Genomic DNA, 15,708 nt, shown 5'->3' with positions numbered 1-15,708 from the left:
CAAAGAGTATTGTCCTTACATTTCCTGAATTTTGGATTTTTTATGTAGCTGTTAGCTGGGAAATGTTAATGCAGGATGTTTTTGTGTTTTCCTTGCTACTCTCGACAAGGCTTGAATTTTATCACAGTGTAAATTTTATCATTCTGGCATAAGAAGTAATAGGATAGTAGATGCACTGAATTAGTTTTGATTTCAGTTTCTGTATGTCCCTGTTGCTTCAAAAAAATTTTTGTGTGACTCATGCACTGCATCACATTCAAATTACGTAGAATCTTTGGAATGGGAAAAAGTAGCATATTGCATAAGATTTGTAGTTTTATACAGTATCTTCATTTTTTCACCTGTCTGTGACAACAATGCATGTTGTCTTGTCTACTGACATAGCATGAAGAATTTTGATCAGTATATAAAGTCTGCACCACATTTTGCATGTACTAGTTCACTTTTTCACTTAAGTTTGCATGGTTATTATACATTTTTTTCTTCTTTTCTTCTTTGTTGCACTGTAGCCACGTATGGCAGAGGACAACTTAGAGTCTGCAATCGACTACTTTCGAGATATTGAGGTAAAGATGCACCCTCACTTCTGCTTTGGTTTGTGTGAAACAGCATATTAGAAGCAGGAATGGCTTTGTTCTGTTCTTGTTTCTTGTTTTTGGCTCATGTTATACAGTGAAATTATATTTTAAGAGATTATGATAGTTTACTGAGTCCTACTTGTTATACAATAGTCTTTTTAAAATCCTGTTTCTTGAATGCAGATCTCCATTCAGGTTCTTTTTCTTTTTATTTACAAATTCACTTTACTGCTTTTTCAGAAACATGTTTTTCGTCATCTGTAGAAACATGATATTGGTTATTTTAGTTCAAATATCTTCAACATGTTGTGTTATGAATCATAAAAAGAATCAGGTTTCCTCAGATTTTTTCATTCATACTTGTTCACTGTTTTCTGCATTTTTTATTCACATGATTTATCATCAAAATGTGTGTAAAATTTTCATTTCCATCTCAGGGATCAAGGATAGATCAAAGATTGGAAGACGCTGTTAATGTACTACAGCGCCATGCAGAAACCACGGGAGGCATAGCTGGTGCTGGTCCACACTTAGGACCCTCTTCACATGGGGGCTCAATCCCACCGTATCCCTCAGCCCTGGATTCACACTTGGGTGCTCCACCCAATTCCACCTTCACAACCTTGGGGTCCCACTCACAAGATCTTAAAAGTCTTGGGGTACCAGGTAGGATGTTTTCGTCTCAGGATTAGGATAGAGGTTGGGCTAGGGATGAATCTTTGTTTATGTTATTTACATTCCTTCTCTTTTGCTTAATATGCTGTTGTGCTGGATTGTAGTCAGTTTATTCTTGGTGAAGAAGATAAATATCTTCACATTTTAAGATGAGGAGTACCTGCAGTGAAGGGAGGGCTGTGTATAGCACTCACAGCATATTTTGCTTGATGAACAATACTTATTTTCTCTGCTTCCTTGCACATTGTACAAATGTCAGTCTTAGGCTTATATAGAACTTTTAAGTCATCTAACAAGGCTCCTTATAGATGTTTTTTGACCACTCAAATTTCTTATTTCGTTTGGCTATACATTATATCATATCATTCTTCCATCCTTTATGCAAGATTCTTGTGAATTTTGTTTCATATCTTTTTGATTTGTTCCAAGGTATTATTGCTATCATAATTATACTGCTTTTTCCTTGATGAATTAAGATGGAGAAATTTTTTGAATATGCATTTGTTCACGTTTTCCCATTTTAGGGAGGTAGTTTCAGGAACAGATGTAAAAAGGCTGCATTTGTTCCCATCCATTCACTAACTATCATTTGCAGTGCACACAAACCTTATCCCCTGACTAGCTAACCAAACATTACAGACCTTTCCATGGTTTCTCCCCAACACTTTACATACCTTAGTTCAGTCCATTGCCAACATGTTGACCCCTGTGTAAAACATCGTTCCATTTCACTCTGTCCTGTGCACAACCTTCACCCTCCTGCATGATCAGGCCTAAACACTCAAAATCCTTATCACTTCATCCTTCCATCTTGCAATTTGGTCTTTTCCTTCTCCTTGTCCCCTTCACTTTTAACACTTATATCCTCTTTGCCAACCTCTGTTCATTCATTCTTTCCATGCATCCAAACCATTTCAGCACACCCTCTTCTGCTTTCTCAACCATGCTCATTTTATGACCTCACCTCTCTTACCCTGTTATTACTTATTCGAGAAAACCATGTAACACCACATATTAATCTCAAACATTTAATTTCCAACACATCCACCATATGCACATCCTCATCCATACAACATCATGTGGACTATTATACCTTCAAACAAACCCATTTTTGCCCTCCCAGATAGTGACCTCTCTCTACACACATTCTTCAATGCTTCTGGAGTCTTCATCTCATCACCCACCATATGACTAGCCTCCGCTTCCATGGTTCTATTTGCTGCAGTGCCCACTCCTAGATATCTAAAAGATTTCACTTCCTCCACATTTTCTCTGGTCAAACTTGCACCCCAACTAACCTTTCCTCTGTCTTGCTAAACCTAATAACCTTGCTTTTATTGACATTTACTCTCAACTTCCTCCTTTCTCACACACTTCCAGACTCTGTCACAAACTTCTGCAGTTTCTCACTTGAGCCTGCCACCAGTGCTATGTCATCAGCAAACAACAATTGACTCACTTCATGGATCCTATAATCAAGACTCTTGCATTTACCTATCCCACCACCCATCCATAAACAAATTAAACAGCCATGTGACATTAGACACTCCTGCTCAGACTAACCTTCACTCGAAACCAATCTATCTTTCTTCTCTTTTTACTCATACACACACCTTAAAACTTCTCTGCTTCTAGCTTCTAGAAGTTTTCCTTCTCCACCATATATTCATAAGACTTCCTACAAGGCATCTCTATCCTACATTTCGTATACTTTCTCCAGATCCTTAGATGTCACATACAGATCCTTTTGTTTCTCTAAATAATTCTCACACACATTCTTCAAGGCAAACACCTGACCCACAAATCCTCTAACACTTCCAGAACCACATTGTTCCTCCTCATTCTAATGCTCTGTGCATACCTTTGCCCTCTCAGTCACCACACTCCCATACAACTTAACAGGTACAGTCAATAACGAATGCCTCTTTTTTTTCTTTGAACACTCACCTCTCTTCCCCTTGCCTTTATACAGTGGCACTATTCATGCATTCCATCAATCCTCAGGCACTCTACCATGATCCATGCTGACATTGGAAATCCTAATTAACCAACCAACAACATAGTTACTTACTTTCTAAAGAAATTTAACTGCAATACCATCCACTCCTTCTGCCTTGCCACATTTTATTGTATGCAAGGCTTTCACTACCTCTTCTCTCTTCACCAAACCACTTTCCGTGTCTCTTTCACTTTTCATACCTCTCTGACACCCCACATCTGCCACCTTATCATCAAGCACATTCAACAATCCCTCAAAATACTCACTTCATGTACTCACCTCATCACTACCTGTAACCACTTCCCCATTTGCCCTTTTCATTGAAGTTCCCATTTGTTCTTGTTTTTCTCATGCTATCAACCCCCCTTCCAACACATCTTATTCTGCTTGAAGGTTACTGATCCTTACCTCAATTCGTTTGCCCTTTTTTTTTTTTTTTTTCAACACAAACACCTTCTTCTAAATCTCCTGCCACTTTCTCATATACAGTCTTCCAGTCATTTGCACTCCTTTGCTATAAGTGCTGCCCATATACCTCTCGTTTCTGTTTCATTAGCAATCTTGCTTTGTCATTCCATCATTCACTACCGTTTCTCACCTGCCTACCATTCACCTTGCATGCCACACACTTTTCTTGTACATGCCAACACTGCTTCCATAAATACTTTCCATTCCTTTAGCTTTATTTAATCTCGCCTTTTACCAGTCTACACTCAATCTCTCATGGTATTTCTTCACACAAGTCTTTTCCAAGCCCACTTACTTTCATCACTCTTTCTCACACATATTCATTCATCTTTCCCCAAAATCTTGTACAACTCTTCACCACACCTCCACCAGAAAATTATCAGATGTCCTTCCAGTTGCCCATTTCAACACATTCACACCCAGTAGTCTCTGTAGTAGTAACAGTATGTACACCATTTCCGTTCATCATACTAGAATACCAGATGTGCCATAATTATGCCCTCATCTGCCTTATTATTCACCTTCACAATTAAATCAACCATCACTAATACTGTCTCTTCCATCAAAACTGCTGATACATTCACTCTGCTGGTCCCAGAACTCTTGTTTTATGATCTTTCTTTTCATGGCCAGGTGCGTAAGCAGTAATGATCACCCCGCTCTCACATTCCATGTTTATTTTTACCCACATCAGCTCACTTCCTCACTCTATCCTGGGCTCCTTTTTAGCCATTATAAAGGCTTGTTTTTTATATTTTTGTGCTGGTCCCACTGAGATTTCTAATTTTGTGTGGTGTTAGCACTTATGTCATATAATCTTTCCATTTTTCTTGCAGGATTCTAGTGAATTTTTGTTACATATCTTCTTGGTATGTTTCAAGGTATTATTGCTGTCATGACTACTATTTCTTCCTTGCTGGAATATGATGGATGGATGTGGTGAGAAAATTGAAAAAAGCTAGGGATATATCAGAAAGAAATTATTGAGAAATAACTTGTGGTTCATTGTGATGGAAGCATTTTGTTTCTGGAGTTGATATAGATGGAAATGTTGGTCTCACATGATGAATCAATGTGATGTGAAAAGTGAAAAAATAAGAGACTCTTTCAGAAGTGTAGAAGGCAGCATTTCCCTTTGACCCATTCTCTTGAGACAGGATGTGAAAGCCCCAATATTCTTTCTGTTCTCTGTGGTTGGGGTATAAACGTTCCCCCAGGGCAAGATACACAGCAAATAGTGCTTGTAGTGGCATACCACACCTTGTTACCAAATGCTTCTGCCAATGTATTGAAATTACATTGGTCAGTCTATGTGGAAATGCCAGGGAAGTCTGTACAAAATCACTTCCTTATGCTAATGTAACACTAATTGTAACACTAATTGTTAGAAAGTTATAGATAGATATTAGTGATGAAAAACTAGTCATATTTGTTTTGTGATAAAGACATTTTCAGAAGTACAACACATCTCATGTCATATTGCTGTCAGTGCTCCCGGAGTACCTCATATGCCTTAGAAGAGCAGTGTAAGTTAAAGGATAGCATACATGAACAGTGTTACACCAGGTTGAGTTTTATAGCAATTTATATTGAAAATTATGCACTAGTTCAAGGGGGTCCAACCACTGGCCTCATGTGGCTGGTGGGTTAATTTTTTGTAGCCCATGAGCACATCTACAAGAAGTCAGTTCCTTGATATGTATTATAGATATGACTTGTTTTGTGAGTATTCATCTGCCACGAAAATTAACTCACCAGCCACATACAGCATGCAGCTCCATAGTTAGATCACCCTGTACTGAAGCATAATTTTCAGTATAACATAAAACACAACCTGGTGGAACACTGTTTACTCATGCTATATGTCCTTTGATATACTGCTCCTCTACCATGAGTAAAACAAGACTCCCACTCTGGGTCCTGCATAATGAGGGACATGTCATGTACGTTTAAGGTATCTTGGCATTATGTGTCATGTCAGCCAGCCTCATACCTTCATTTATGCTGAATCAAGCACATGTGTGTAGCATTCCATACTACTAGCAACTTAATTAAAGTGCATTCATAGATTTTCAACTTGCAACCCCCAAAATGAACATCATCAGAAAAAGAAAGGTTCCTAAGGTCTATCATGAAATAGGAAAATTAATATTCTTTCTCCGCTATCCCTGGGGATAGGGAGAAAGAATACTTCCCATACATACCTCACGTGCTGTAGAAGGCGACTAAAGGGGACGGGAGTGGGTGGCTAGAAACCCTCCCCTCCTTGTATTTTAAGTTTCTAAAAGGGGAAGTAAGTAAGGGGAGTGGGGGAGGAATGGGATGTATTTAGGGAATCAGTGATGGATTGCGCAAAAGATACTTGTGGCATGAGAAGAGTAGGAGGTGGGTTGATTAGAAAGGGTAGTGAGTGGTGGGATGAAGAAGTAAGAGTATTAGTGAAAGAGAAGAGAGAGGCATTTGGACGATTTTTGCAGGGAAAAAATGCAATTGAGTGGGAGATGTATAAAAGAAAGAGACAGGAGGTCAAGAGAAAGGTGCAAGAGGTGAAAAAAAGGGCAAATGAGAGTTGGGTTGAGAGAGTATCATTAAATTTTAGGGAGAATAAAAAGATGTTCTGGAAGGAGGTAAATAAAGTGCGTAAGACAAGGGAGCAAATGGGAACTTCAGTGAAGGGCGCAAATGGGGAGGTGATAACAAGTAGTGGTGATGTGAGAAGGAGATGGAGTGAGTATTTTGAAGGTTTGTTGAATGTGTTTGATGATAGAGTGGCAGATATAGGGTGTTTTGGTCGAGGTGGTGTGCAAAGTGAGAGGGTTGGGGAGGATGATTTGGTAAACAGAGAAGAGGTAGTGAAAGCTTTGCGGAAGATAAAAGAAGGCAAGGCAGCAGGTTTGGATGGTATTGCAGTGGAATTTATTAAAAAAGGGGGTGACTGTATTGTTGACTGGTTGGTAAGGTTATTTAATGTATGTATGACTCATGGTGAGGTGCCTGAGGATTGGCGGAATGCGTGCATAGTGCCATTGTACAAAGGCAAAGGGGATAAGAGAGTGCTCAAATTACAGAGGTATAAGTTTGTTGAGTATTCCTGGTAAATTATATGGGAGGGTATTGATTGAGAGGGTGAATGCATGTACAGAGCATCAGATTGGGGAAGAGCAGTGTGGTTTCAGAAGTGGTAGAGGATGTGTGGATCAGGTGTTTGCTTTGAAGAATGTATGTGAGAAATACTTAGAAAAGCAAATGGATTTGTATGTAGCATTTATGGATCTGGAGAAGGCATATGATAGAGTTGATAGAGATGCTCTGTGGAAGGTATTAAGAATATATGGTGTGGGAGGAAAGTTGTTAGAAGCAGTGAAAAGTTTTTATCGAGGATGTAAGGCATGTGTACGTGTAGGAAGAGAGGAAAGTGATTGGTTCTCAGTGAATGTAGGTTTGCGGCAGGGGTGTGTGATGTCTCCATGGTTGTTTAATTTGTTTATGGATGGGGTTGTTAGGGAGGTAAATGCAAGAGTTTTGGAAAGAGGGGCAAGTATAAAGGCTGTTGGGGATGAGAGAGCTTGGGAAGTGAGTCAGTTGTTGTTCGCTGATGATACAGCGCTGGTGGCTGATTCATGTGAGAAACTGCAGAAGCTGGTGACTGAGTTTGGTAAAGTGTGTGGAAGAAGAAAGTTAAGAGTAAATGTGAATAAGAGCAAGGTTATTAGGTACAGTAGGGTTGAGGGTCAAGTCAATTGGGAGGTGAGTTTGAATGGAGAAAAACTGGAGGAAGTGAAGTGTTTTAGATATCTAGGAGTGGATCTGGCAGCGGATGGAACCATGGAAGCGGAAGTGGATCATAGGGTGGGGGAGGGGGCGAAAATTCTGGGGGCCTTGAAGAATGTGTGGAAGTCGAGAACATTGTCTCGGAAAGCAAAAATGGGTATGTTTGAGGGAATAGTGGTTCCAACAATGTTGTATGGTTGCGAGGCGTGGGCTATGGATAGAGTTGTGCGCAGGAGGATGGATTTGCTGGAAATGAGATGTTTGAGGACAATGTGTGGTGTGAGGTGGTTTGATCGAGTGAGTAACGTAAGGGTAAGAGAGATGTGTGGAAATAAAAAGAGCGTGGTTGAGAGAGCAGAAGAGGGTGTTTTGAAGTGGTTTGGGCACATGGAGAGAATGAGTGAGGAAAGATTGACCAAGAGGATATATGTGTCGGAGGTGGAGGGAACGAGGAGAAGTGGGAGACCAAATTGGAGGTGGAAAGATGGAGTGAAAAAGATTTTGTGTGATCGGGGCCTGAACATGCAGGAGGGTGAAAGGAGGGCAAGGAATAGAGTGAATTGGAGCGATGTGGTATACCGGGGTTGACGTGCTGTCAGTGGATTGAATCAAGGCATGTGAAGCGTCTGGGGTAAACCATGGAAAGTTGTGTAGGTATGTATATTTGCGTGTGTGGACGTATGTATATACATGTGTATGGGGGGGGGGTTGGGCCATTTCTTTTCGTCTGTTTCCTTGCGCTACCTCGCAAACGCGGGAGACAGCGACAAAGTATAATAAAAAAAAAAAAAGGGGGGGAAACAGAAGGAGTCACTCGGGGTAGTGCTCATCCTCCTCGAAGGCTCGGATTGGGGTGTCTATATGTGTGTGGATGTAACCAAGAAGAGAAAAACGGAGAGATAGGTAGTATGTTGGAGGAGAGGAGCCTGAATGTTTTGGCTCTGAGTGAAACAGAGCTCAAGGGTAAAGGGGAAGAGTGGTTTGGGGATGTCTTGGGAGTAAAGTCAGGGGTTAGTGAGATGACGAGAGCAAGGGAATGAGTAGCACTACTCCTGAAACAGGAGTGGTGGGAGTATGTGATAGAGTGTAAGAAAGTAAACCCTAGATTGATATGGATAAAACTGAAAGTGGATGGAGAGAGATGGGTGATTATTCATGCATATGCACCTGGGCATGAGAAGAAAGATCATGAGAGGCAAGTGTTTTGGGAGCAGCTGAGTGAGTGTGTTAGTAGTTTTGATGCACGAGACTGGGTTATAGTGATGGGTGATTTGAATGCAAAGGTGAGTGATGTGGCACTTGAGGGAATGATTGGTGTACATGGGGTGTTCAGTGTTATAAATGGAAATGGTGAAGAGCTTGTAGATTTATGTGCTGGAGAAGGATTGGTGATTGGAAATACCTGGTTTAAAAAGAGAGATATACATAAGTATACATATGTAAGTAGGAGAGATGGCCAGAGAGCATTATTGGATTATGTGTTAATTGATAGGTGTGCGAAAGAGAGACTTTTGGATGTTAATGTGCTGAGAGGTGCAACTGGAGGGATGTCTGATTATTATCTTGTGGAGGTGAAGATGAAGATTTGTAGAGGTTTTCAGAAAAGAAGAGAGAATGTTGCGGTGAAGAGAGTAAGAGTAAGTGAGCTTGGGAAGGAGACTTGTGTGAGGAAATACCAGAAGGGACTGAGTACAGAATGGAAAAAAGTGAGAACAAAGGATGTCAGGGGAGTGGGGGAGGAATGGGATGTATTTATGGAAGCATGTGGCATGAGAAGTGTGGGAGGTGGGCAGATTAGAAAAGGTAGTGAGTGGTGGGATGAAGAAGTAAGATTATTAGTGAAAGAGAAGAGAGAGGCATTCAGATGATTTTTGCAGGGAAATAATGCAAATGACTGGGAGATGTGTAAAAAAAAAAGAGGCAGATCAAGAGAAAGGGGCAAGAGGTGAAAAAGAGAACAAATGAGAGTTGGGGTGAGAGAGTATCATTAAATTTTAGGGAGGATAAAAAGATGTTTTGGAAGGAAGTGAATTATTCACTTCCGCTTCCATGATTCCATCCGCTGCCAAATCAACTCCCAGATATCTAAAACACTTCACTTCCTCCAGTTTTTCTCCATTCAAACTTACCTCCCAATTGGCTTGACCCTCAACCCTACTGCACCTAATAACCTTGCTCTTATTCACATTTACTCTCAACTTTCTTCTTTCACACACTTTACCAAACTCAGTCACCAGCTTCTGCAGTTTCTCAAATGAATCAGCCACCAGCGCTGTATCATCAGCGAGCAACAACTAACTCACTTCCCAAGCTCTCTCATCCACAACAGACTGCATACTTGCCCCTCTTTCCAAAACTCTTGCATTCACCTCCCTAACAACCCCATCCATAAACAAATTAAACAACCATGGAGACATCACACACCCCTGCCGCAAACCTACATTCACTGAGAACCAATCACTTTCCTCTCTTCCTACACATACACATGCCTTACATCCTCGATAAAAACTTTTCACTGCTTCTAACAACTTGCCTCCCACACCATATACTCTTAATACCTTCCACAGAGCATCTCTATCAACTCTATCATATGCCTTCTCCAGATCCATAAATATTATTTATTTATTTTATTTTGCTTTGTCGCTGTCTCCTGCGTTTGCAAGGTAGCGCAAGGGAACAGACGAAAGAAATGGCCCAACCCACCCCCATACACATGTATATACACACACGCATCAAATATACATACCTATACATCTCAATGTACACATATATATATACACACACAGACACATACATATATGCCCATGCACACAATTCACACTGTCTGCCTTTATTCATTCCCATCGCCACCTCGCCACACATGGAATACCATCCCCCTCCCCCCTCATGTGTGCAGGGTAGCAATAGGAAAAGACAACAAAGGCCTCATTCGTTCACACTCAGTCTCTAGCTGTCATGCAATAATGCCCGAAACCACAGCTCCCTTTCCTCATCCAGGCCCCACACAGCTTTCCATGGTTTACCCCAGATGCTTCACATGCCCTGATTCAATCCACTGACAGCACGTCAACCCCGGTATACCACATCGATCCAATTCACTCTAATCCTTGCCCGCCTTTCACCCTCCTGCATGTTCAGGCCCCGATCACTCAAAATCTTTTTCACTCCATCTTTCCACCTCCAATTTGGTCTCCCACTTCTCGTTCCCTCCACCTCCAACACATATATCCTCTTTGTCAATCTTTCCTCACTCATTCTCTCCATGTGCCCAAACCATTTCAAAACACCCTCTTCTGCTCTCTCAACCACGCTCTTTTTATTTCCACACATCTCTCTTACCCTTACATTACTTACTCGATCAAACCACCTCACACCACACATTGTCCTCAAACATCTCATTTCCAGCACATCCACCCTCCTGCGCACAACTCTATCCATAGCCCACGCCTCGCAACCATACAACATTGTTGGAACCACTATTCCTTCAAACATACCCATTTTTGCTTTCTGAGATAATGTTCTCGACTTCCACACATTCTTCAAGGCTCCCAGAATTTTCGCCCCCTCCCCCACCCTATGATTCACTTCCGCTTCCATGGTTCCATCCGCTGCCAGATCCACTCCCAGATATCTAAAACACTTTACTTCCTCCAGTTTTTCTCCATTCAAACTTACCTCCCAATTGACTTGACCCTCAACCCTACTGTACGTAATAACCTTGCTCTTATTCACATTTACTCTTAACTTTCTTCTTTCTCACACTTTACCAAACTCAGTCACCAGCTTCTGCAGTTTCTCACATGAATCAGCCACCAGCGCTGTATCATCAGCGAACAACAACTGACTCACTTCCCAAGCTCTCTCATCCACAACAGACTTCATTTTTGCCCCTCTTTCCAAAACTCTTGCATTCACCTCCCTAACAACCCCATCCATAAACAAGTTAAACAACCATGGAGACATCACACACCCTTGCCGCAAACCTACATTCACTGAGAACCAATCACTTTCCTCTCTTCCTACACGTACACATGCCTTACATCCTCGATAAAAACTTTTCACTGCTTCTAACAACTTGCCACCCACACCATATATTCTTAATACTACATACAAATCCATGTACTTTTCTAAGTATTTCTCATACATGCTTCAAAGGAAACACCTGATCCACACATCCTCTACCACTTCTGAAACCACACTGCTCTTCACCAATCTGATGCTCTGTACATGCCTTCACCCTCTCAATCAATACCCTCCCATATAATTTCCCAGGAATACTCAACAAACTTATACCTCTGTAATTTGAGCACTCACCTTTGTCCCCTTTGCCTTTGTACAATGGCACGATGCAAGCATTCCGCCAATCCTCAGGCACCTCCCCATGAATCATACATACATTAAATAACCTTACCACCTAGTCAACAATACAATCACCCCCTTTATCCTTTCACACCCTTTATCCTTTCCCACTTTTCCACACTCAGTCACCAACTTCTGCAGTTTCTCACTTGAATCAGCCACTAGAGCTGTATCATTGGGGAGCAACAACTGACTCATTTCCCAGTCCCTTTCATCCATAACAGGCTGCATTCTTGCCCCTTTCTCCAAAACTCCTGCATTTACCTCCCTAACCACCCCATCCATAAACAAATTGAACATCCATGGGGACATCACACACCCCTGCCATACACCAACATTCGCTGGGAACCAATCACCCTCCTCTCTTCCTACCCGTACATATGCCTTACATCCTTGGTAAAAACTTTTCACTGCTTCTAGCAACCTACCTCCCACACCATATACTCTTAAGACCTTCCAGAAGAAAGCATCACTTTCCTCTCTTCCCCTCGCACATATGCCTTACATCCTCGATAAAGATTTTCACTGCTTCTAATAACTTGCCTCCCACACCATATACTCTTTATGCCTTCCAGAGAGCATCTCTATCGCCTCTTATCATATGTCTTCTCCAGATCCATAATACCTTCCACAGAGCATCTCTATCAACTCTTATCATATGCCTTCTCCAGATCCATAAATGCTACATACAAATCCATGTTTTTCTAAGTATTTCTCACACATTCATCAAAGCAAACACCTGATTCACACATCCTCTACCACTTATGAATAGGGGAGAAGGAATACTTCCCATGTATTCACCACATGTCATAGAAAGCGACTAAAGGGGACAGGAGCATAGGACTAGAAACCCTCCCCTCCTTGTATTTTAACCTTCTAAAAGGGGAAACAGAAGAAGGAGTCATGTGGGGAGTGCTCATCCTCCTCTAAGGCTCAGATTGGGGTGTCTAAATGTCTGTGGATGTAACCAAGATGAGAAAAATGGAGAGGTAGGTAGTATGTTTGAGGAATGGAACCTGGATGTTTTGGCTCTGAGTGAAACGAAGCTAAAGGGTAAAGGGCAAGAGTTGTTTGGGAATGTTTTTGGAGTAAAGTCAGGGGTTGGTGAGAAGACAAGAGCAAGGGAAGGAGTAACACTACTCCTGAAACAGGAGTGGTGTGAGTATGTGATAGAGTGTAAGAAAGTAAACTCTAGATTGATATGGGTAAAGCTGAAAGTAAATGGAGAGAGATGGGTGGTTATTAGTGCATATGCACCTGGGCATGAGAAGAAAAGTCATGAGAGGCAAGTGTTTTGGGAGCAGCTGAATGAGTGTGTTAGTAGTTTTGATGTACGAGACTGGGTTATAGTGATGGGTGATTTGAATGCAAAGGTGAGTAATGTGGCAGTTGAGGGAATAATTGGTGTACATGGGGTGTTCAGTGTTAAAAATTGTGAAGAGTTTGTAGATTTGTGTGCTGAAAAAGGACTGGTGATTGGGAATACCTGGTTTAAAAAGAGGGATGTACATAAGTATACATATGTGAGTAGGAGATGGCCAGAGAGCGTCATTGGATTACGTGTTAATTGATAGGCGCGTGAAAGAGAGACTTTTGGATGTTAATGTGGTGAGAGGTGCAAGTGGAGGGATGTCTGATCATTATCTTGTGGAGACGAAGGTGAAGATTTGTAGAGGTTTTCAGAAAGAGAAGAGAGAATGTTAGGGTGAAGAGAGTGGTGAGAGTAAGTGAGCATGGGAATGAGACTTGTGTGAGGAAGTACCAGAAGAGACTGGGTGCAGAATGGAAAAAGATGAGAGCAAAGGACGTAAGGGGAGTGGGGGAGGGACGGGATGTATTTAGGGAAGCAGTAATGGCTTGTGCAAAAGATGCTTGTGACATGAGAAGTGTGGGAGATAGGCAGATTAGAAAGGGTAGTGAGTGGTGGGATGAAGAAGTAGGATTATTAGTGAAAGAGAAGAGAGAGGCATTTGGACAATTTTTGCAGGGAAATAGTGCAAATAACTGGGAGATGTGTAAAAGAAAGAGGCAGGAGGTCAAGAGAAAGGTGCAAGAGGTAAAAAAGAGGGCAAATGAGAGTTGAGGTGAGAGAGTATCATTAAATTTTAGAGAGAATAAAAAGACGTTTTGGAAGGAGGTAGATAAAGTGCATAAGACAAGGGAACAAATGGGAACATCGGTGAAGGGGGCTAATGGGGAGTAAATGTGAATAAGAGCAAGGTAATTAGGTACAGTAGGGTTGGGGGACAGGTCAATTGGAATGTAAGTTTGAATGGAGAAAAACTGGAGGAAGTGAAGTGTTTTAGATATCTGGGAGTGAATTTGGCAATGGATGGAACCATGGAAGCAGAAGTGAGTCACAGGGTGGGGGATGGGGTGAAAGTTCTGGAAGCATTGAAAAATGTGTGGAAGGCGAGAACATTATCTCGGAAAGCAAAAATGGGTATGTTTGAAGGAATAGTGGTTCCAACAGTGTTCAGTGGTTGCGAGGTGTGGGCTATAGATAGAGTTGTGTGGAGAAGGGTGGGTGTGTTGGAAATGAGATTTTTAAGGACAATATGTGGTGTGAGGTGGTTTGATTGAGCAAGTAATGAAAGGGTAAGAGAGATGTGTGAATAAAAAGAGTGTGGTTGAGAGAGCAGAAGAGGGTGTTTTGAAATGGTTTGTTCACATGGAGAGAATGAGTGAGGAAAGATTGACAAAGAGTACATATATGTCAGAGATGGAGGAAATGAGAAGTGGGATACCAAATTGGAGGTGGAAGGAAGGAGTGAAAAAGATTTTGTGTGATCAGGGCCTGAACATGCAGGAGGGTGAAAGGTGTGCAAGGAATTGAGTGAATTGGAATGATTTGGTACACTGGGGTCGACCTGCTGTCAATGGAGTGGACCAGGGCATGTGAAGCATCTGGGGTAAACCATGGAAAGTTTTATGGGGCCTGGATGTGGAAAGGGAGCTGTGGTTTCGGTGCATTATACATGACAGCTAGAGAATGAGTGTGAACGAATATGGCCTTTATTGCATGACAGCTAGAGAATGAATGTGAACGAATATGGCCTTTATTGTCTTTTCCTAGTGCTACCTAGCACAGAAGCGGGGGGAGGGGCTTGTCATTTCATGTGTGGTGGTGTGGCGACAGGAATGAATAAAGGCAGCAAGTATGAATTATGTATATGTGTATATATGTATATGTCTGTGTATATATATATATATATATATATATATATATATATATATATATATATATATATATATATATATTTTTTTTTTTTTTTTTTTATACTTTGTCGCTGTCTCCCGCGTTTGCGAGGTAGCGCAAGGAAACAGACGAAAGAAATGGCCCAACCCCCCCCCCATACACATGTACATACACACGTCCACACACGCAAATATACATACCTACACAGCTTTCCATGGTTTACCATAGACGCTTCACATGCCTTGATTCAATCCACTGACAGCACGTCAACCCCTGTATACCACATCGCTCCAATTCACTCTATTCCTTGCCCTCCTTTCACCCTCCTGCATGTTCAGGCCCCGATCACACAAAATCTTTCTCACTCCATCTTTCCACCTCCAATTTGGTCTCCCTCTTCTCCTCGTTCCCTCCACCTCCGACACATATATCCTCTTGGTCAATCTTTCCTCACTCATTCTCTCCATGTGCCCAAACCATTTCAAAACACCCTCTTCTGCTCTCTCAACCACGCTCTTTTTATTTCCACACATCTCTCTTACCCTTACGTTACGTTATATATATATATATATATATATATATATATATATTTTTTTTTTGTAATTTTCCAAAAGAAGGAACGGAGAAGGGGGCCAGGTGAGGATATTCCCTCAAAGGCC

At 41.5% G+C, this 15,708-nt stretch overlaps 1 protein-coding gene across 13 annotated transcripts in view; it reads left to right on the top strand.

Moving 5' to 3' along the window:
• LOC139754662 (transcription factor 12-like) overlaps window positions 1-15,708 on the top strand; it is a 723,853-nt gene that overhangs the window by 605,037 nt on the left and 103,108 nt on the right. For 9 of the 13 annotated variants that reach the window (XM_071672207.1, XM_071672206.1, XM_071672198.1 and 6 more), the window contains exons 6-7: window positions 510-566; window positions 1,016-1,244. In XM_071672207.1, the coding sequence (XP_071528308.1) occupies window positions 510-566; window positions 1,016-1,244 (286 nt within the window). The remainder of the gene's footprint in view (window positions 1-509; window positions 567-1,015; window positions 1,245-15,708) is intronic. The other 4 variants (XM_071672203.1, XM_071672204.1, XM_071672202.1 and 1 more) reach the window with 1 other exon arrangement.

This window comes from Panulirus ornatus, chromosome 17 (genome assembly GCF_036320965.1).
Source record: "Panulirus ornatus isolate Po-2019 chromosome 17, ASM3632096v1, whole genome shotgun sequence".
Taxonomy (NCBI): Eukaryota; Metazoa; Arthropoda; class Malacostraca; order Decapoda; family Palinuridae; genus Panulirus; species Panulirus ornatus.
This window is presented reverse-complemented; position numbering and strand designations above follow the sequence as displayed.